Consider the following 22,311-nt stretch of genomic DNA (forward strand, 5'->3'; position numbering starts at 1 on the left):
GAGACGAAAAAAGCCAGCTGTGAGAGAGGAAAAAAAAAATAAAAAATCAAGGGGACAAAAAAGCCTATCTTGTTTGGTGACGACGAGTCTCGAACTGGAACAGAGCGCAGTGAAACAAAACAACAACAACGTTTGAGTTCAGTTTGAGTTTCCACTTTCCAGTATTATCAGAAAAGAAGAACATGTTGGCGACCACAATCTCAATCCTAACACCTTCTTCCAACCTCAACCCATCTCATTTCCTGCCTCCAACAACAACCAGACTCACACTCCCATCCTCTTCTTCAAAATCACACTCCAAACTCCCTCTTTTCGCCAGACTCAGTCACAGTCATAGTATCAATAGCAACGGTGGTGGTCCTGATCGTGCCGTCGGTCCCGCCTCACCCGTGAGTTTTAATCTCAATCATAGTAGCAGCAATACTATGGTTCCCTTTTAATTTCTTGTTATATACTCTTTTTGTGTATGTGTGTGTTCATGAAATGTTTATCTGTCCACTATTTATAATATGTTTATTGGAAATGAACGTTGATAACTTTGATTTTAGTATTATCTAGTTTTATATTTTGCTTAACTGGATTGAGTTCTAATGTATGTTGTGGTCACTGCTTCAAATTGTTTCATATTGTAATTAATTTTAGGTTTAAATAGAATATTAATCCCTGCAATGCAACTAGTGTTTTTTTATTTTAGTCGTTGTAAATTTTTTTGTGTAGAATAACAAATTTTGAATTTGCGGGGACTGAATTCAAACAAAAAAACATTTAGAGGGATTAAGGGCCTGTTTGGATTTGACTTATTTTTGAGCTTATGAAAATAAATAAACTATTATTATGTTAACTCATAAGTTTTCACTAACAAAAATTGTATCTTTATAAGTTATTTACTCATAAACTACCTTGAAAAACTTATAATAATATATAAAAGTTTATTTATTTGCATAAGTTGTTTCGCATAAGCTCAAAAATAAGCCAATCCAAACGGGCCCTGAGACCAAAAAACACTGTAGTTGTAGGGACTAATATCATATTTAAACCTTAATTTTATGAGTTTAAGATACAAGTTTGAGTCGTGCTTATTTTTCGCATCCTTTCATGTGAGAGTAAAGTGAAGTGTACATTTTTAGATTACGGCTGAGTTTGATTTTGTGTTTATATGCTCTAGGGTTGAAGAGCATTTTTTTGTAGCTATTCCTAACTCACTTATGACATTGATTAATCCAAATAGTTGGTGAGAAAATGTTTTGGTTGTCGATGTTGTTGTTTTCGTTGTAATCTTTTCTTCACTCGCTTTGTAAGTGGATGTTTTTCTGAGTAACTATTAGTATGCAGTGGAGTGAACAAGCACCACGGGCTTGGAGTTTAGGCAGCTATGGTGTGATGTCAATATATATTTTTAGTAGTCTCTTTGTGGTTTGTCTGTGTTTATTATGTATCATAATTAGATTAGATTAGACAACTATTGAATGCTCGAGTTTTGATTTCAGGAAATTGAAGTAGAAAGTGAAACAACTTCTGACTCTGGAGATAGCTATGTTGCCTTGTTTGTTCGTATGTTAGGCCTAGATCACGGTCCACCTGATAGAGAACAAGCTATAGTTACTCTTTGGCAATATTCACATGGTGGAAAGAAGCGTATTGACAATATAATGCAATATCCTGGTTGTATTAATCTTGTTGTGAACCTCCTTAGATCGGAGTCTAGTTTGTCATGCGAGGCAGCTGCAGGCCTTCTGCGTTCGGTATCTTCAATAGACATATATAGAGATTCTGTAGCAGATAGTGGAGCTATAGAAGAGATAAATAGATTGCTGATACAATCTGACTTGCCTCTTGAGGTATAAGAATTAATTAGTATACAACAACTTTGGTGAGCATATATTTTGTGTGTTAGAAAATTGAGAATATCTGGAACTCTTTTTTCGCAGGTAATATTGCAGAGTCTGAATGTACTGTGGAATTTATCTTTCGATGAGAAGGCCCGTGTTAAACTTGCAAAGAGTGATATTCATTTGTTAGCTATTAAGTACCTTGATGATGAGGATAAGATAGTGAAAGAAGCTGCAGCGGGTGTTTTGGCGAATTTAGCATTGAGCCAAGTTAACCACGACATCATGGTTGAAGCAGGTGTTATTCCAAAACTGGTGAGACATTGATAGATGGTTACTCTGAAATATTTACCTGTCATACTAGTTTTACTTGCTCATATACGAGCTTCTGTCATTCTTGTTAAGATATATTATGCAAGATACACAATCATTTATGTGTTTCCGCCTAAAACGTTATAATCTTAGAATGGTATAATTATTGAAATGGTATTAAAGCCTGTTTGACCAAGTGGTGAGGAGTCCCAGCCCAAGTCTTCCTGGATCTTCTCATGTTCGGTAGGAACATGATAGCGTACTTTTTGGTATAGTGGCCTGCTTATATATAGTAGCTAACCAGATCTGCTCAAAAGTTGTGTTGGTTTTTCTCTCCAAATTGTTTTTGTCGCATTCCTATAGAAAAGAAGCGGATCCAAGAAGATTGACTCATGATTCTATGCAAGTCTAAACGAGTCTATTTGGTCTACCAAGAAATCAGATTGAAAACAAGTCAATTTGATTTCTCTGTCTAGAATCATAATATAATATTATATACTGTGCACTCTCTCTTTCATCTTCACTTTTCCATCCAATCTCAAAATTTCAACAGATATATTAGCTTTCATGCCTTCAGATAAAAGCTGAATGGAAAAGGAAACAGTTGGAATTCACAATATTCTGAAATTTACTGATATTTTAGTTTACATTGTTCTTACAAAGGTCCTTTCTCTTGATGCTTATGACATTCCAAAATGTGATGAGTTTTTATCTTAATTCAGGCAAAGTTCTTAACGTGTGACTCAGAAGGATCTCAAGTCACCAGAAAGGAAGCAAGGAATGCATTACTGGAACTTGCGAAGGACGATTATTACAGAATTCTTGTTATTGAGGAAGGTTTAGTTCCTGTGCCATTAATAGGTGCTGCAGCCTATAAGTCATACATCCCAGATAAACTTGAGCCGATGGCATTTCCAGATGGTACAGAAATTGAAAAGACTTGTAACAGACCTTCTGAATATGGCGCATCAGATTTTTTTGTTGGATTAAATGTTGATAATAATGCCGACATAGATGAAGCAAAAGTCAACGCAATTATCGGTAAGACACAACAGCAATTCCTTGTTCGCGCCGGTGCTATAGAAAGGGGAGAAACAGAACCTCGTGCTGAAGGTTCAGATGATCAACACCGTCTTACACTTTTACATTGGATCGATGGTGTTGCTCGTTTAGTACTGATACTAGAACTACAAGATATGCCAGCAATAATAAGAGCTGCAGAGTCAATTGCTAGTGCATGTATCAACGAACATATGCGTATTGCATTTAAGGAGGCTGGTGCAGTTAAGCATTTACTACGGCTTTTGTCTTGCGATGATAATGCAGTCCAGCTGGCAGCAACTCAAGCTTTGGAAAAGCTGTCTGTTAGGTAATGTTTGAAAATTTAGTTCGTTGTTGTATAATTGCATCAATAAATTTGTATTAAAACGATAGAGGATATTTTGGAAATTTCTTGCTAGAAAAGCTTTATAGAGTACTATCTGTCATTGTAAACCGAGAAATTAAGGATATGGCTGTCGGAGTGTAAAAGAAAATTTCTTATAATATTTTTAGGATAGAAATGTTAGTAAGTTAGTGTTATATTAGTTTTCCATATTTGAACTCTGGACCTCCTTCCAGAAACTCTTTCAGTGTCCCGTATAATTGATTGACTTCTTATAAGAAATTATCAGTTGAAAGGTTGAAATTTTTTTCTTAGGATTTGAGTTGGGCCTAACTTAACCCTACAAAACCGATTTGTAAGGTGGGGATTGTCTCTACTTATAAAACTCATGTTCAGGTCATCTCACATCCGATGTGGGACTCTTAACAAATTGAAATACCAAATATTATTATGATGATAAAAAAGTAGAGACATCAATTACAATGTTAATTTAAAGACTCGTGTACATAAATCCTATTAAGAACCATAACCATTCCTTGAGTATGTGTATAAATAGGAGAACACAAAGGTTCGAGAGTATCTTTTGAAATTTGTAATTGTGATTCTCTCCTATTTATTAATAAAATTGTTATTTCTTTAGAGTCCAATTATTTGATTCCTGACAGTCATTGTTTACGATATGAATTGCTTAAATAGTTTTAAATTGTGCAATCATTATTTGTAAATTGTAATCATACTTAATGGCTTCTATATGCAGCAATGTTATTTGTCGTGTAATTGAAGCTGAGGGTGGTTTAGGTCCTTTAGTTAGTATTTTAAAATCCTCAGATGTATCCGGAGCTATTGTGGGAAAGGTATTGGTATTTCACTATTTCTTATATGTTAGTTAGTTCTGGCAAGATCTCGAATATAAAATAGTAAATTTAACAAGGTTTTGATTATGATATGATGTGCTTCTACAGTCTTTGAACGTAATTGCTCAGATATTAGACCCTAATAAAGAGATGCAATTGAAGGTTCGTATCACATATTGTGCTCTTATTTAGAACTGTATTTTTTTTCTGATTGATTGTCAAGTACATTGATTCTTTTCAGTTTTATGATGGACCAGTTACTGGATCTGAAACGGCATTTGGTGGAGACAACAATGATGGTTCAACAGGATTAAGTAGCACTGACCAAGCCGTATCGAAAACAAAGCCAAGGTTAGCTAAAAGGGATAAACCTGAGTTTCTAAAAGGGTTTAGGATTTTTTTGTTGAAATTCAACTATATAGAGTTACAAGATTAATATGCATTATATTTGATTGAGCAATATGTGATAAGTGCTCTGCAAAATTTAGTTAACATTGGCTTATTTCCTATTCGATAAATCATTCAGGAACGATATACTGGACTCGGTTTTCACTGGACGCCTTGTTGAGCTTTTAAAGTGCTTTTCACCCAATTTACAAGAAAAGGCTGCATCTGTTCTGGAGTTTGTGGCATTGGCGGACCCAACACTGACTCCAATTATATCTGTGGATATTGAAAATGGTCTCAATTCTGCTTTTCAGCAAAATTTCTTGAAAATTTCAGGTACAACTTTTCTGCTCAATGTGTGGCTTATTTCCATTTTGCTGTAGGATGTATAATAAATAAATGATTAAAAGGACTATCATATTTGTTTCAATATGAGCGTGATTTTTGATAATGGAAAAGGCTTTTTTGGTTGTTATTCTTTACCGCTATTTATATGGCACTAACCTTCATCTTCTTCGGTAGATAACAAATGTAACTCATAATTTGTTATGCATATGCAGCAGACACAGAATATGATGTGGAGGATCAGTTTTCAGCGGCATATGCTATTAAACTTGAAGAAGCTGGTCTTGCAATATCTGCAGCATCCCGGTTATTGACAAGACTACTTGACTCTAAGCAGTTTTGCGACAAATTAAATTTCTCCCGTTTCATTGACACCCTCCGCGAAATCCTCAAGTCCAATATTCCCCTACACAGCAAAGATTGGGTAGCTGCTTGTCTAGTTAAACTAAGTTCTCTCTCTGGTTACGACACAAATTCTAATCCAATTAACGTGGAAGTTACACTCTATGAGAAAATTCCAAGACTTGTAGAACAGATTAAAACTTCATTCTCCTTAGAAGCACAGGAAAATGCTGTTGTAGAACTTAATAGAATAGTGTCTGAAGGGGTGGTAGATTCCACCGGAGCTATTATTTCTGAAGGGGCGGTGTATCCTTTGGTGAAACTGATTGAAGAAGGTAGTGAAAGAGGTGTTGAAGCAAGCTTGACAATACTGTATAATCTGAGTATGGACAGTGAGAATCATGCAGCACTTGTAGCTGCTGGAGCAGTTCCAGCCTTAAGAAGAATTGTTCTGTCAGAAAAACCACAGTGGCAAAAGGCACTTCATTTGCTCCGGAGTTTGCAAACATGATGAGTATAGGGACAGAAATCTTTAAACAATTCTTATGTTGTAGTACTTTATTATATGTTTAGAAGAAAATGTTTAGTCCTTATCATGTAAAACATATTTTGGTTCTAGTTATGTATTCTTGGCTTTGTATCTTAGATTTTGACCATTTGAGGGCAAAGTCTACTTGGGGTTATGATGACAGATATACAATATGAACTTGAATATATTACTCTTTTTTGACAGTGGTATTTGAATATAATACTTCCTAACCCTTATAAGGGAAATGTTGGAGCACTTGTTAGCATTACCCTATCATACGTGGTTATTAGCCGAAAATCAAAAGCAATTACGTGTGAGCTAAATCAATAAATATTTTACAATATTTGACATTAAATAAATATAAGCTGTGAAGTGACCATACAATCCTTTGAACTTTTGAGTAATTTACAACAATTATCCAATCTACAAAAAGCAAAAATGGCCAATGTTCACATGAGGAGGTCATCAAGAAAAGGGACACTAAATGGTAGCTTGATGGTTCCAGAAGCTATTAGAAATGATATAATCCAAATTGGCATCATCCATTGAAACGCAAACACCAGAATTCCTTTTCCTGCAACAGTTTAAATCACCGAATAAATAAGAAAGGTAAAGAATTACCAAGGACTATTTCATGTTCAACATTATTTAAGAAAATGATGAAATGAACTAGAAAACTACAATGTTAAGTAGTAATATGCTAGAGTTCAAAAATTGATGGTAAATGAAAGAATAGGATAATTAAAATAATATATTCAACACCCTCCAAATTATTTTGAGGATTTCCTACAGGTGGGGGATCTGATCTAATAGTAGATATATGAAAGGAACAGAATGACTTTCTTGGAATAAGCTATCCATGCCAATACAATTTGGAGGTTTGTCTTTTCTATATATTTGTGCCTTCAACGTAGCAATGCTTGGCAAACAAACCTAGAAGATCATCATGCACCCAGATGCTATGGTGTTGAGGATATTCGAGGCTACTTATTTTCCTCAGTATGGCTTTCTTGAAGCAATAATTGGTCACAATCCTTCCTATACATGGAGGAGACTGGTAGAATTTAAGGGCTTACTACAAAGGAGCGTCAGATGGTGTATTTGGGATGTCCCTTGGTTGTGCAATGGTCAAAATTTGCAGAGATAACCTCGGGATCCTAATGTCCGCAACCAAGATATGTAAAGGATTTGTGGACACTTTTCAACTCTGCAGATGCTGCTAAATCTGGATCACACTCTCTATCCATTCTGTGCAGAGAGATAGGACGATATAGCAGCTTAATCCTACTTGCACTTATAGGTCAAAACAACTTATCACTTTTTCATGAATCATGTTATTGACAGTACTACTTTAGAGAACTAGGATATCTACTGGACGTTGCTATGGAATCTTAGAATTCCTTAAAGAGTCGAGCTTTTTCTTTGGAAGGCGTGTCAAAACTCTCTCAACAAGATCATAACTCCAAAGAAAGGGGGTTGATTGCCAAATCATGTGTTTGCTGTGATATAGAAGCGGAGAATCTTTGGCATTTAATCCTTAGCAGTAAACATTGAAGGTGTTTTAAGCAAGATCAGGTCCCAGGTTTCCGAAACTAACATCTCCACTAATTTATAACATTTTGCCTACAGAAAAAAAGTAAAAACTGCAGGGAGAAATTCAACTTTGGGATAAGATCTCCATGCTACTGAACCGGGCAGAGTCCTTCCGGGAGGCTTGTGGTTGTGGCCATTCTCGCTTCTCTGGACCACGATAGGCAACATCAGAGCCATTATTGATTCTATAAAGCATTCGGTACTCAAGGAATGAAAAATATCGGAACAATGCAACTATCACTTTATTAGGTCACAAAGGGAGCCTAAAACACTGGGAGTCATCACATTAGGCTAACAGTAATCACACAAGTAGTATGAACATCACATCTTCACTCAAAACCTTAAGGCATTGGATATTTGAATATTTTAGTATATCAGTTCCCTCATGTATATTGCTCCACCCTCACATTTTCATCCAATGTAGGACTGTTTATTTCCTCATGTTTATTCACACTTACCAAACCTACTCAAGTTTACAACTGGACAACTCCTCCATTAGGATGCTTCAAGTGTAATGTAGACGCTCAAAATTGGGGTGAACAGTTGGTATGTGCATCAGAGAAGAACTGACTGGATGTCTCAATTACTCCCTATTACTGAGGGAGAGGCGGTAGGTTTGCTGAAAGCCCTGCATTGGGTGGTTGGCTCGGGTTTGCACCATGTAGTGTTTGAACTAGATAGCCAAAGAATTGTAGATCTTGTTCTTACTCCTAAGGATGCTACTTTTGAACTTGATGCCGTTGTTAGCGATTGCCTCAATCTCATTTCCTTTTTCCAAAACTGCAGTATGAGCTTTGTCTGGAGACATGCAAACATAATGGCCCATAATTTGGCAAAGGCCTCATCTTCATTAGCTAGTCTCCAAGATCATTAGTTACTCCCCAAAACTTTCTATTTCCTCTTTGATTGATAATGAATTGCATCAAAGATTCTTATTTAAAAATAAAAAAAAAAACTTATCTTGCAGATATATACAAAAAGCAATTTCTAACCCTGACAAAAATTTCATGATACATAATTTCTGTCTCTCAATTGCTCATTCATACTATTTTTCCATAACTTCTATTTTTCTCACTCATCTCCTATACCTGTGCAATTTGTCTCGTATTACAAAGCAGAACGTACACATGCTACAATCCTTGTTTAAGAGAATAAAGAAAAAGGGAAAACCAGCTACCAGTTGCTACTTACTCATTTTAGTGGAGCGAAACCTGGTCTCTCCATTCTCACCTAGCCACTCTCCTGTTTCCCTCATCTTTTTTTGCACCTTTCCTTCAAATAGTTGCCCCAAGAACAAATCGGATGTAGTCTTCTTTACGTCTGAATCTTCCTTCATTCTTTAAAAAACACATAAAAAAAATCCAAAATCAAATTGTGTCACACTTAATAAAATTGATTAAAAAGTCATCAAAATTCTGATAGACTCGTAGAACTAAGAAAGTGCGAGAAAATCAGAGACAAATATGTAATCACAATGTTAATCAAGTGTCTGAACCAATTGAATTACATTTGAGCCTAGCTAGCTAACAAAACCACAAAAAGTTACGACTAACTCGAAAATAACTCTAACAAACTTGACGAAATTGCCACCCTCGAGTTAGTTCAGCTAAGGTCAAATCGTTCAGATAGTACCCGAATTTGATCACTACTGGAAGTCTGGAAACAACTATTGGCCAAACTTCTTATGAAGTATTGACATAAACACCAAACACGAAACTCACACATGTAATAATTTAAGAAAATAAGAGCAATTGAATATAATCACATTTGCCAGTGTCGTGTTCGTGTCAGTGTCAGACACTAACACACACACATGTGAATCAAACACCATGTTTGTCTAGATTTTGAAGAGTCCGTACTACATAACTCCTGAAACTCCAAATTAAGACACCAAACTATTCGTCAAACTTTACATACCTCTACAAATTAACACCAAACTAACTAGCCGTAACTAACTCAAAAACTTACAAGCTATGTTCTGCAATTAAACTAAATGTTAAGTAAGAAAAGAAGGAAGAAAAGTGTACTTGAGGTCAAGCTCGCCGTCTCTGAAGCTTCCGGCGCCAAGGGCACGTTCAATCTCCATGTAAGAAGGCTGTGGCGGTCGACGACGAAGATTGCTTGGAGGTAAAGAATTAGCTGAGTTAGTGGGGCCTAGTGAAGGTTTTTGATTTCGTGGAAGATTGGTTTGTTTAGGTGAAGAAGAAGAAGAATCTGGATTTTGGGGAAGTGTTGCATTAGTAATAAAAATGGGTTTTGTTATAGAATGGTTGCATAAGCTAAACATTGCAGAGAGTTTTTTAGTTGCAGCTTCACATAACTAACTCTCGCGCTATATCAAAACGATAAGATAAGACCTGCCCCAAAAATATAAAAATATCTTACACACTTTTTGAGTTTTTTATTTTTCGAAGAATTTTTTTATAGTGTTTTAAACATGTCTACAAAATAATCATTTAAAATATGTCACTTTATAAAATGGAGCAAAAAAAAATATTATAAGACGGAAAAATTTATCTAACCAGATACTAAGCAAAATTCGATAGAATAAGGAATTTTTAAAATATTTAATATCAATAATTTAAAAATATCTTAAAAAGTATCAATAATTTTCATGGGGGATTACGGGTTGGCGGAAGTGCTCCGCCAATAATTTTCTTTTAAAAAAATCAATAAATTTTCAAAAATATCATACAAATTTGTAAAAATAAAATAAAATTAAAAATCATTCAAAGAAATCAAAATATAAACTAATAAGGTGGCCAAAAAATAAAATTATCATTCAAAACTTCAAATATCCATAATTTATAAAATTAAATAAAGTATTTCAGTTTATATCCAAGGATAATGCTTATTCTCGCGAGACTTCCATCACGAATAATTTTGCAAACGGTGTACACTACTTTATTTCTATATATTTGCATTATTTTAATTAAATTCTAAACTGTAGATTAAGTTAATTGAATTCTATTTTCTAATATGAGTCAAAAATAGAAGATTCATGTATAGTGGATCGTGATGTTTTTTCAAAAATAAAATTTAGTTAAATTCTACGGACCAATCCACCCCACCCCGTCGCCGCCGCATTTTTTTGCGGGTTAGACAGGGCGGGATTGAAAATATCAAACCATCTTGTAAAAAATGACGGGTTAAACGAACCGACCAGAGAGACTTGACCCGTTTTACCATCCATACGGTTTTCCTATTTTTCCCCTAAGTTTAGTGTAATTACTATTATACCCTTATTAAATACATTTAATTACAAAAAATCCTAAAACCCTTTCCCGTTTCATACTCCTAATCCTTCTCTGCCCCGTCGCCACAGCCCTCTACTCTCATTTCTCCGACGACCTCGCGCCGCCGCTTCCGGCCGTACAAAGTTCTCTCTTCCGCAAATTCTTCCAGTCTCTCCTCTCAGGTCTCAGGTAAGGTTCTCTCTTACCTTTCTGATTTTGTAATATTGTTAACCGCTAACCTCTCTTCAAAGAAAACGTTCCTTTCTGATTTTGAATCATGAATTTCTCATTTGGAATTTCAGCGTAAATATGGCTGGAAGAGGGGGATGGGGAAGAGGAGGGGGCTTTCAAAGATATGTACCACCAGTGCCATTTGTACTTTTTCCTGAGGTAACATATTTATTATCTGTTTGTGTAAACAACTTAATTAATTGCTTATAACATAAACGTTTTTGTCATATATAAGTGCTTATGCATAAGTTATATTTCATATAAGGTAGAATAAATCATCACTTTAGTCACCATTGTGTAAGGTATTATTAGTGACTAGACAGACTTTCATATATTTTAGGGACCTAAGAGACGGATTTCATATGCTTTAGAGACTATTTATACTTTACGGACTAAATTAATAGTATATTTTGTAAGGTATAATTGTTTTCATAAGCTATCTTATGGAGCTTATGGAAATATAAGCTAAAAAGATTTATAGACATGTCATATGTTGTATTCATAAGCTTTCACAAATAGTTTCGAAGTGTTTATACAAGTAGATAAGCTCGAAGTAGTCAATCCAAACAAACTTATGAACCTGTTTGGTTATACAACTTAGTTAAGTGCTTATTTGTAAGCTATTTTTATAATAAAAGATAGAATAAAGTCAAATTGTTTTCATATAACATATGAGTTGTTTTCTTAAGCTATCATGGAGAGCTTATGAAATAAGTTAAAACTTTTTTTTTTTGACCAAACAGCACCACCGGTGTTATGCAAGGAGATAAGCTTAAATAAATAAATCTAAACAGAACTTATATCAATCCATCGGTCCATCCATACTATAGTTCCTTACATTCTCTGTTCTCTGCAACCAATTCTCTGGTTAAGCCGTTAAGGCCATGTTGATGCAATTCTTCATCTGAAATCTGAAAACAACTGCTTATGCTGACAATTAAAAATATAAGGCCCTCTATTATAAATGGTAAAAAGTTAAGACCTCATAACTATTTCTTTGTCAGAAGCTTGCAAGCAAGATGGTTGACTGTATCTAAATTTCTTATCTGAGTATATATTTATGTTGATACTTTGTAATTAACCGTGTGCTACTTAATACTCATTTTCATTAATCTGATGCTACAGGATATTAATTTGCCTGATGCTAAACCCGCCGAAATTGATCGTTATACGATGAAGTTGCTTAAATGGGACAATCAATTTAATTCTTATTTTAAAGCGGCTGCTTATTATTTGGAGGAGAAGGAAGAAGTAAAGGGTATGATTTCAATTGCCTTTATATGATATATATTGTGAGATGGTCATTCCAAAATCTGGCTTCAATTCATAGTTATAGAAAATCCTGCAATTTGGTCCTTGATATTTCTACATTGCTCCACTAAAATTTCTATCATTCAAACTAGTCCCTCAAAGATTAAAATTTGGCTATGTTTGTTATCCAAAGAATTTGCCACCAAATTAGAATTAAAGTGGTGACAATGACACAGGACAAATCTAGTGACAGTTTTGTATCTTGAAGGGACTCATTTGGTGACAATGTCTTTGAAGGACTAATTATGGTGACACCCGAATCATTGGAAGGCCAAATTTAGGATTTATACCATAATAGATTCTTAGAATTGGGAGTTGGGCCTAACTCATCCTTACAAAACCGGCTTGTAACGTAAGGATTGCCTCTTACTTATAAACCCTTGTTTAGGCCAACTCACATCTGATGTGGGACTTCTTAACATATATTATTGTCCAACATGACTTGATGATACTTTACCATACTTCTTGCATTGTAATGAATGAAATGATTCCTGGAATATGAGCAGGTTCACACCATCAAAGGCTAGACATACTGCATCTAGAATATTTTCAATGCCTGCTTGGCAACATTTTTGTTGTTAAATATCTGGCTCCTCCCTGCCCTAACATTTATACTAGCTTTTCTTGCTTAATTGTCAGGGCGCAAAAGGATGCACGTGGAAACATATTCTGACAAGAAGAAGAAGAAAAATTTTACTCGTGATTCTCTGTCACAGGTTTTACATTTCGAAGGATTTGCTAAGGAGTTGATTCCAGGTGTGAATAATGGAATGAGCTTTTAGGGCAGTGGTTATTTTTTGTAGAAATTTTTTTTCTACTTTTCGTTATGCATTTGACGTTCCTGGTAACAAATGATTTAGCCCTAAATTGGTAATTTCAGGCAAGAAGATGTGGCGGAGTCGGAAAAAAATGCGATGGAACCCAGAAGCTGGTGATTTCATATGACCTTTTTTCTATTTTGTTAATTTGTTAAATCTATTAATTATCTGCAAATATGAGTAAGTTATTCAAGTTTTAATGATTAGAACAGGGTTTATCTTCTTAAAAAAATCCTATTCTATTTAAAGTGCTTTATGAAATTTTCATTACTCAAGAATCACAATATGCTATTCTACTGAGTATTGAGCATTTTATGTACATATTGTTTCACCATTCTAGTCTAGTCTATGTTATAATGGGATATTATCCATGTTATGAGGTGGATCTGTGTATACTTATAATAAAATGAAGCCTTCATATTTTTCTTTAGACTGATTAAGATGTCTGTGTGGCAGATATGACACAAAAGAAATTCTTTGAAGAACTGGAGAAAAAGCTCAAGGTAAGCCTGTTAGTGCCTTTTTTTTCTTTCTTTAATCTTAATAAAACAGGGTTAACACTCCTGTCATTTTTGGATTCCTTAAATATTTAAGCGAGTTACTAAGTAATACAGTGTTAGGAGATATAGATATGATGACGATGATTTTCTGAATTCTTTTGGGTTTTGGCTCCTGTATGGGATTTGGGATTGGACTTTGAATTGAAGTCTTTAATTCTATATTCTAGGTCTGGCATGCCTTTTTTTTTACAGAAGTCTTGACATACAGTGTAAAATTAGAATTCTAAAATAAATTTTCCATGAATTTGAGATATAATTAAATAAAGCCCTTCTCAATTTTTGTTATATAGTTCCTAACAATTCATTTTTCTTTTTTGTTTGGTTTTTAAATGACAAATATTAGTGTAGTTAGTATTTTGTTGGCTTACGGATTGAATCCTCCTCCTCCTCTTCCTTATCACTCAACTCCTTCACATCTCCACCTGAAACACCAAGCCAATAATTGATCAGATCCAGTCTCTAGCCAACACATGTATGTTGTAATATAAGTTATAGAGCAACCTTAGTTTAATACTTCGACAGCCACGTTGTCCACCTCGGCTGCCTTCACCATGGCCATTAGCTGTACTGTACATCAATACCAATTTTATTGTTATTACAGGCGGTGGCTTTTCGCTTTATTACTGCCTTCCCACTGTTATCAGTTATCATTAATGTTGTTAATTGTGAGAGCTGCCACCGCTGCTACCAGTACGGTGCTATGATTGCCACAACTATCCATTAGCATCATTGCCATCTCAGCTAGAATAATAAACTTCACGGAGAATCGAACCCTAGATCGTTAGTTTTGGTAGTAAATATTTTCTTGTTTGATTTACATTGTTGGGTTGCCTACATTTTATCATGTGAAATCCTGTGCTGACGATTCTTCCACCTTTAGAAGGAAGAGGGTAAACATAAAGGCGAAGAAGAAGGAGAAGAAGAAAGTGAAGACGAAGATGAAAATGAAGAGGAGGATCAGGAGTCCGAGGGAGATTTTAATGATGGTGACTATAATCAGGTTCCACTCTATCCTCTACTTTGATGTGTTATTTTTACCATTCTTGAACTTGGGGAAAGAATATGTTGCATGTATAAAGCTCACCCTGTAAAATTTTCAAATTGAAGTTCTTAGAATATATGAAAATATCTTATATCTTATAATATATCTTATGAAGAAGTTGTCCAAAATGGCAAAATTTAGTGACGCCAAATTCAAACTCAACTAAAAAATTTAGCAACAGAATTCGTAGACTATGAAGGAATATCCACCATGTTACAGAATATCCGCCAAATTATAGTATTCTAGCATAATGTTTGCCGGAATGACAAAGACATAACCAGTAGTAACATGACAATGATACATCCAGTAACCATCAACAAATGTCTCTTTTAAACTCAGAAGCAAGCATCTAGAATACAATACTAGCAAAGTTCAGTCAAATTGTAATGAAGAAACACAAGTTTGTGTGATTTTTCCTTTATAAACACAAATATTGGTAGACTATTATTCAACAAAAAACAACAACCAAGCCTTATCCCACAAAGTGTGGTTGGCTACATGGTTCAAACAACGTTATAATGTTATATCAAATACCATATTTCTATCCAACTCATTAATCTCTAGTTCTTTCTTAATAGTTTCTCCTATAGTTGATCTAGGATCTTCCTCTACCTCTCGTGTTTGACAACCTTCCATCTAAGCCCAGTTTCCACTTTCCACCATCTTTTCTAATATAGGTGCTACCCAATGTTGTCATTTCCAATCCTATAGACTATTATTCATCACTCAAAATTCAAATCTGATCACAGTGAAGCAGAAAATATAATTAAATCATTATAGTGACTAAAGCAAGAGCAAAAACACAAACGAATAAAATTGTATATCGTAGAAATTCCAAATTCACAATTAATTGGAAACTGAGAAATAGCCCACACGAGTTCCACAACTACATAAGGAAGACCAATATAAAAGAAATAAACATTTAAAACTTCAAAACATACAACTGAACATAAATTTGAATACAAAGACAACATGAGGCAAATCAGGTTTTTGATACAAGACTAACAGTGCAAACATAGATGATACAAAACTTGTTATAAAGACTAACAGTGCAAACATAATACAACATAAAGGACCAGTTCTAGAAATGAAAAACTTAAAGGACCAATATGGAAAAAAGGTCAAACTTAAAGGACTGCGGTGTAATTTTGGCAATTGGATTTTAGATACTTAATTTGGCGTGGTATATAAGGGAGTAATGTGCTTTAAGTTTTTTTTTTTTTAATAAGCGTTCTCTGATGTCAAGCATACAGTTACGGTTGAAAAGCTTTGTTTCCATTTTCATGTTAAAATGTGGGCTAACTAAATTAAAATATTGCAGAATGATTATGTTGATGATGATGAAGACGATTATAATGATGTTGAACCTGGTTATGGTATTATCACTTTACTGGTTCAATGCATTTTTTATTCATTTTGCCATCCTAATCCAAATTTCAACTGCGTCTTATTTTAGTGCAATCAACTTCGTAATTCTCCGACTTAACTATGTAATACGTATATTTTCATTTCTTGCAGATGAAGATATCATGTAAGCTATCTATATGGAGAATGATTGTTTACTCATCCTTGTTTCAAGGCCTTTAATTGACGCTATATTGGCTTGTTTAATTTAATTATTACATCGGTGTCTACTTTTTTTGTACATCCTTTGTTTAACTTGATGCTTGACCAGAAGAAATGTAGTTTATTGAGTAGTTGAATATGTAAATCTTGGGTTGGTTGATTGATGTAAAAATTCTTGGGTTAGTTTTTACTTTGGACCGCTTGCTGATAATATCTTATTTTCATCATGCATCCAAGGAATTGGGTTTGGTTTCTTGCCTTTCCACATTTCCTGCAATATGACACTACTTGGTTTTGAATCAACGGAATCTAATGTGTTGGTTTGTGCATGGTTAACTGGACCAAAGAAACCAACCCACTTTGTGGTTCCGGTTTGATCAACTAGAACATTATTTTAAACCGGTTCATGTATGTGTGATGGTTCAGAACCAGTTTTAACTAAAACTAAGTTTTCTTCTTAAACACAGCACAGCTTTATCTTTATCTTTATCTCTTTCGTTGCACAGTCCTTCCAATCTTTTGTTCTCTCTACAAATGCGTGCAGTGCCTTTATTTTTCCCTCCTTCAAGTTGCATCCAACAGCTTCTATTTTAATTTATTATTGTGTAAAAATAAATGAAGCATGCTGTATAATGGGATGTGAATCATGTGATTAGGTTTTACCATTTGGAATTTGTTTTCTAAAATGGGTACCTGTTTTTCTCTAAAAGGTGCACTGGATTTTTTATAAACCCGTGTTAATGAACTGAATTTTTGCCTTCCATGTTTGGTGGAGAAGAAGCGAACAATAGCACGCCCGTCATAAAAGGATTCACATATTTTAAATGTCCGTCATAAAGGATTCACATATTTTAAATTTATTGTTCAATTCACATTTACATGAATGTATTTAAACATATATCATTTTACCTTCAACTCAATTTTTATCGGAATTAAACAATCAATTTATGTGTAAAATTTAATTTTTGAATTATAAGTTATAATTTATAACTTCAAGTAAAATCAATTATAGATGTAAAATCAAGAGAAATTAAACACATCAAAATTAATTATAAACTTTTAGAATTAATATTTTAATCCCATCCAAAAGTTAATCCAAACATAATTAAATTAAATAAGTCAATATACCCTAAAAAAAACAGCAAGTTAATAAAGGATTTACTAAAACTTAAAATTAAAATAAAATCCAAACCCTAAAAATCATATTATGCTTGATATGCTAAAAAAAATAAGGAATGGACAAGGATTAGAAAAAAACCGGGCCAAAGGATTAGACAAAAACTGAAATTTTTGTCTCCACACAATCGTTTGACAATTTTTTTCCATGCACAAGTTATCTAAAATACTAAAATAACTTTTTACTCACCCAACATCATACAACATAAAATCTTTGTCTGTTCGATACTTACATAAAATATGAGTTTAATTGATATGTACCGACAGTGTAAAATAATTTTACACGATCTTCCAATAAATAACCACCATTTTGCCATGTCATATCAAGAAAGTGGAGTGAAGTGGGGTGATGTGACGGAAAACATGGTTGGTATTGATTGACGGTGTAAAATTATTTTACACCGTCGGTGTATTTAAATTAAATTCATAAAATATTTTACACCGTAATAATTAAATATAATTTTGTTGTTAACACGTAACACTCAGCAGTAGTGGTGATGTAAGCTCCACGAGTTGTCGAAGAGAGGCTTTGGGGTTTATGAACAAATTGAATCAATGCGGTGAATCAAAACACCCTAATACGCCGCCGCCACCGTAACCGTCTCCGACCACCACATTACAACAACAACAGTGGCGGTGGCATCTTTTCATGGCACCACCATCATCATCATTCACATCAAGTCAATGACCCTCTCTTCTAGAACCTTCTTCTCAAAAACCATAACCCTTCTCAAACCACGTTTCCTATTCTACCCTTTCTCCACTCATCGTCATCGTCGTCATCATCATCACAACAACGATAAAAACGACGACGTTTATCACCATTTCCATTCTGCCGAGTCACTCCTCCGAGATCTCAACTCAGATAAACACCGACCACGGTTCTTCCGTTGGGTGGAAAAACAACGTGGATTCCACTTAGGATACCGTTTTATGAGGAGTGCGTATAGGGTTATGGAGAAGGCGGTTGATGATAAAATTGATGGTGTTGTTTTGGATGTTTTAGTTACCGGTGCTGCCGACGGCGGCGGTGGTAATCTAGAGGTATCTGTTAAGCTTCTTGATTTATTGCTTTGGGTTTTCACGAAAAAATCGGTTTTGGATAAATGTTTGTTGATTTTTTTCAAAATGATTCATAATGGATTGTTGCCTGATGTTGAGAATTGTAATAGGATTCTTAGATTGTTTAGGGATAGGAGGAGGATGAATGAGATTAAGGACTTTTATAGTGTTATGGTTGCGTGTGGGGTTAGGCCTACGGTTGTTACTTATAATACTATGTTGGATTCGCTTTGTAAACAAGGCGAAGTTGAACGAGCCATGGAGCTTTTTAAAATGATGCCAAAGCTTGGGTGTGATCCGAATGATGTGAGTTACAATACTTTGGTGAATGGTTGGTCGAAGAAAGGGGATTTTGAGCGGGTGAACAAATTGATCGAGGAGATGTTGAAATTGGGAATTAGGGTTTCGGCAGCTTATACGTATAACCCTTGGGTTGATGGGTATTGTAAGAAAGGGATGGTTGGGAAAGCTAAGGATCTGGTGGGGATCTTTGATAAAGGAGCTTTGCCTACAGTTTCGACTTACAATGCTATTATGTATGGTCTTTGCAGGAAGGGGGAAGTGAGTGATGCGAGGGATTTTTTGGATGTTATGGTGAGTAAGAATTTGAAGCCTGACTTAGTTTCATATAACACTCTAATTGACGGTTACATCAGGTTGGGAAAATTAGGGGAGGCTCTTCTCTTGTTTGCTGACTTAAAATACAAAAAACTTGTTCCAAATGTTGTGACCTATAACACGCTTATAGACGGTCATTGCAGATTGGGGAAGTTGGATATTGCCATGCGGATGAAAGATGAAATGATCATACTCGGTCCACATCCTGATGTGTTTACTTTTACAATTCTTGTTAAGGGATTTTGCATGATGGGGAACCGGCCAATGGCTAAGGAACTGTATGATGAAATGCAGCATAGAGGATTGCAGCCTGATTGTGTTGCATACAGGACTATGATAATGGGTGAACTCGAGCTTGGTGACCCATCTGAGGCTATTGGCATGAAAGAAGAAATGCATGCCAAAGGCTTTCCGCCAGATTTAATCACGTATAATGTCTTGATCAATGGGCTCTATAAATTGGGCAAGTTTGATAGAGCAGATGAACTTTTGCCGGAAATGCTCGACAATGGAGTTGTTCCGGATCATGTGACATATACTAGCATCATCCATGGTCTCTTGATGGCTGGGCTTCTTGAGAAGGCTAGAGATGTGTTTTATGATATGAAGGAGGTAGGGATACATCCTTCGGTTGTGACTTACACAGTTTTGATTCATTCGCATGCTGTTGGGGGAAGGCTAAATCATGCTATGGTGTACTTAAGTGAGATGCAAAACGAGGGTGTTCTTCCAAATGTGATCACCTGCAATGCATTAATCAATGGACTTTGCAAAGAGAGAAAGATGTTTGATGCGTACAATTTTCTTGCGGAGATGAAAAAAAAGGGTATTTCTGCAAATAAGTATACATACACTATTTTGATAAATGAGAACTGCAAGTTAGGGCGTTGGCGGGAAGCGTTGAGGTTGTATAGGGAAATGCTAGATAGAGAAATAGAGCCTGATTCTTGCACACATAAAGCACTACTATTGAAGCATCTAAGGAAAGAATATAAATCGGATGCAGTTAAGCTTCTAGAGAATGTAATTAGCGGGAGTGAATAAACTTATGATGTAAAGATGAGAAATGATTATTTGTTGTTTCCATTTTGTCATTCCCATGTGGCAAATGAGTAAAAGAGATCCCTACATTTGGATGGGTTTTACCTCATCAAGGTGTAAATTTGCCATGATTTCAGACCGTGTATATTTTTCTCTGACACGGTAAGAATTCCTCTTTTCCTCAGATGCACGATAACTTGTTTTACTAACTATCATATTCATTTTTTCCTTTACACATTTCCTAATTTTTTTTCAGGATGAAGATGCCAATGGTTGTTTCTAATGATTAAGATAGGCAGACTCCAACTATTTAAGCCTTTTCACAGGTTAAATTCTGCGACTAGTTAATACTTGGAAGAGTGGCGGTTTTATCAATTAAGATTCAAAGATACGTGACACTGCATGTCAAAGGCAAGTGGTATACAGATGAAGCATAATCCCTATTCAAGATATTTCAAAGATTCTATCTCATAATCATACCCCATTTTTTATTCATTTTTCTCAGTCGTTTGGCTGGAAAGGAATTTTTTTGACACTGGTGCTTATTCTTTGCATCATAATTGTGATTATTATTTGTAAGTCTAGTGGTGCACATTTTTTACACCACAACTTGTCACAACTTGTATACGGAATGAAAAATAAAAAGTTTGACATCTTCTGTACAAACAGTACAAGGTGGTCATTTAATGCAGAACAACCCTCTCAGTATTGTATTGTATCCTGCTATTCACTTACATTTTTTGTTAGTTAATATATTTTCACCCAGTTACATGCTACTGATACATTATCTGTATCTTAGGCCATGTTTGATTAGTGTTTAAAAAATTAGAAAAGAAAAACTCGTTTGATTTTTTTAATCTCTTTCCTGATCACTTGTTTTTGAATTTGTTTCCTGTTCCATTGTTCCTGTTTGATTAATGTCTTAAATATTTAGTGTATCTGTTCATAAATGATAAATGGCAATCTTGTAAGTATACGATGACAAAAGATATTGGGTTTGAAGAAACAGTGGTGAGGAGCATTTTGTCCCTGGCAGCTGTTCATCTAAACCTAGGTTTATCCTTTCCATTTTCATTATCAAGCATCACTATTTCTTTTTTGGTCATTCATCTCTATATTTGATAAGGCACAGACACATAACACGAAAAACGAAGACATCATCGACTTATTTTGCTGTTGAGATTTTCACTCCGTCTCGTTTCTTTTTTTCATTTTCCTTTTTTGGTGAGAATCTTATTTTTCTTTGTCTCGCTCTATATTTCCCTTTTCTTCTTGTAAGTTTCATTTTGTTCTATTTGTTTGTTTCAATTATCTGGATCCCTCATCCGATGAAGACGCCTCTTTATCCACGTGCTTTGGACTTTTACTTATGTCTATGGTTGTCTGTCCCGGATAGTAGCTGACCCTGAAATGCTAGATTGGAATAGTACAAGGCGGGAAGACAACAAAGCAAGAGTCGGAAGGGAAAAAAGAAACAAAAGTGGCTGCCTGCAGCCGGAACCATTGAAAGAGAAGAGAAAATATGGAAGCAAAAGAAGAGGGGGTGGGTTCCAAACCAGCAAGGTGCTGACTGGGAAAGTGAGCAGAAAGAGAGAGGGTTCGCCAGAAATGCAAGGTACTGGCTTGAAATCGACAGGTGCAGGCTGGAAAGTCCCCGAGGAGGTTTGCAGAACCTGGGTCGCCAGAAATCAACATGTTGTGGTCTGTTATTGTTTGAAGCTGAGAATCAAGGGTTGTTTTTGTTCTCTCAAGTCCTGATTGGCTGTGAAATCCCCGAAAAACATCCACCCCCCAATGTGATGTAGTATAATTTAATATTTAATATGATCTGTAATGGTTTACAAGAAACTATAATTATATCATTGTGAATAATAATATTACATTTGAGGTGATATCATTGTCAACAAAAAAATAGTGATGAGTTTAACTCTATAACTTAAAGATATAAAGTTCAAATATTTTTAGGAACAGGTCATTTTAATTAATAAAATTATTCCATTTTCTAATGTATTTTTTAAATATCTTTGCGAAAATTTATTATTAGTTAAGTTATGGTTGAAAATGGTGGTCATAGA

General features: G+C 34.9%; 4 protein-coding genes across 5 annotated transcripts; 3 read left to right on the forward strand and 1 right to left on the reverse strand.

The window, feature by feature from the left end:
• Positions 1-6,185, forward strand: LOC123907468. 2 transcript variants are annotated; one of them, XM_045957771.1, is made up of 9 exons: positions 1-389; positions 1,488-1,838; positions 1,929-2,144; positions 2,864-3,510; positions 4,283-4,379; positions 4,488-4,541; positions 4,621-4,730; positions 4,906-5,102; positions 5,327-6,185. In XM_045957771.1, exons 1-9 carry the CDS (start codon positions 183-185, stop codon positions 5,962-5,964), a joined length of 2,517 nt encoding a protein of 838 aa, XP_045813727.1. In that variant the 5' UTR covers positions 1-182; the 3' UTR covers positions 5,965-6,185. The 2 variants fall into 2 exon arrangements, with proteins under 2 accessions (XP_045813727.1, XP_045813734.1); XM_045957778.1 differs by having other exon boundaries at positions 16-389; positions 5,330-6,185.
• A 116-nt stretch (positions 6,186-6,301) lies between these two features.
• LOC123907484 (probable NAD(P)H dehydrogenase subunit CRR3, chloroplastic) lies at positions 6,302-9,948 on the reverse strand. The gene is made up of 3 exons (XM_045957787.1): positions 9,603-9,948; positions 8,767-8,912; positions 6,302-6,556 (listed from the first exon to the last, which is right to left on the reverse strand). Exons 1-3 carry the CDS (start codon positions 9,860-9,862, stop codon positions 6,432-6,434), a joined length of 531 nt encoding a protein of 176 aa, XP_045813743.1. The 5' UTR covers positions 9,863-9,948; the 3' UTR covers positions 6,302-6,431.
• An 896-nt stretch (positions 9,949-10,844) lies between these two features.
• Positions 10,845-16,708, forward strand: LOC123902945 (glutamic acid-rich protein-like). Its single transcript, XM_045952786.1, has 9 exons — positions 10,845-11,000; positions 11,114-11,201; positions 12,168-12,300; positions 12,993-13,109; positions 13,234-13,284; positions 13,628-13,674; positions 14,612-14,731; positions 16,095-16,149; positions 16,292-16,708. Exons 2-9 carry the CDS (start codon positions 11,121-11,123, stop codon positions 16,306-16,308), a joined length of 621 nt encoding a protein of 206 aa, XP_045808742.1. The 5' UTR covers positions 10,845-11,000; positions 11,114-11,120; the 3' UTR covers positions 16,309-16,708.
• Positions 16,709-17,995: 1,287 nt separating this feature from the next.
• Positions 17,996-20,345, forward strand: LOC123885319 (pentatricopeptide repeat-containing protein At1g22960, mitochondrial-like). Its single transcript, XM_045934595.1, has one exon. The coding sequence runs from the start codon at positions 18,200-18,202 to the stop codon at positions 20,237-20,239; it is 2,040 nt and encodes a 679-aa protein (XP_045790551.1). The 5' UTR covers positions 17,996-18,199; the 3' UTR covers positions 20,240-20,345.
• Positions 20,346-22,311: the final 1,966 nt, after the last annotated feature.

Source organism: Trifolium pratense, linkage group LG1 (assembly GCF_020283565.1).
Source record: "Trifolium pratense cultivar HEN17-A07 linkage group LG1, ARS_RC_1.1, whole genome shotgun sequence".
NCBI lineage: Eukaryota > Viridiplantae > Streptophyta > Magnoliopsida > Fabales > Fabaceae > Trifolium > Trifolium pratense.

Coding starts and splice junctions, on each gene's coding strand:
- LOC123907468 (XM_045957771.1), top strand. CDS start 183: ATGTTGGCGACCACAATCTCAATCCTAACACCTTCTTCCAACCTCAAC. Junction 3,511..4,282: donor TTGGAAAAGCTGTCTGTTAG/GTAATGTTTGAA, acceptor TTCTATATGCAG/CAATGTTATTTGTCGTGTAA. Junction 5,103..5,326: donor AAATTTCTTGAAAATTTCAG/GTACAACTTTTC, acceptor ATGCATATGCAG/CAGACACAGAATATGATGTG.
- LOC123907484 (XM_045957787.1), bottom strand. CDS start 9,862: ATGTTTAGCTTATGCAACCATTCTATAACAAAACCCATTTTTATTACT. Junction 8,913..9,602: donor GACGGCGAGCTTGACCTCAA/GTACACTTTTCT, acceptor TGTTTTTTAAAG/AATGAAGGAAGATTCAGACG. Junction 6,557..8,766: donor GTTTCGCTCCACTAAAATGA/GTAAGTAGCAAC, acceptor AAACTGTTGCAG/GAAAAGGAATTCTGGTGTTT.
- LOC123902945 (XM_045952786.1), top strand. CDS start 11,121: ATGGCTGGAAGAGGGGGATGGGGAAGAGGAGGGGGCTTTCAAAGATAT. Junction 13,285..13,627: donor GCGATGGAACCCAGAAGCTG/GTGATTTCATAT, acceptor TCTGTGTGGCAG/ATATGACACAAAAGAAATTC. Junction 14,732..16,094: donor ATGATGGTGACTATAATCAG/GTTCCACTCTAT, acceptor AAAATATTGCAG/AATGATTATGTTGATGATGA.
- LOC123885319 (XM_045934595.1), top strand. CDS start 18,200: ATGACCCTCTCTTCTAGAACCTTCTTCTCAAAAACCATAACCCTTCTC.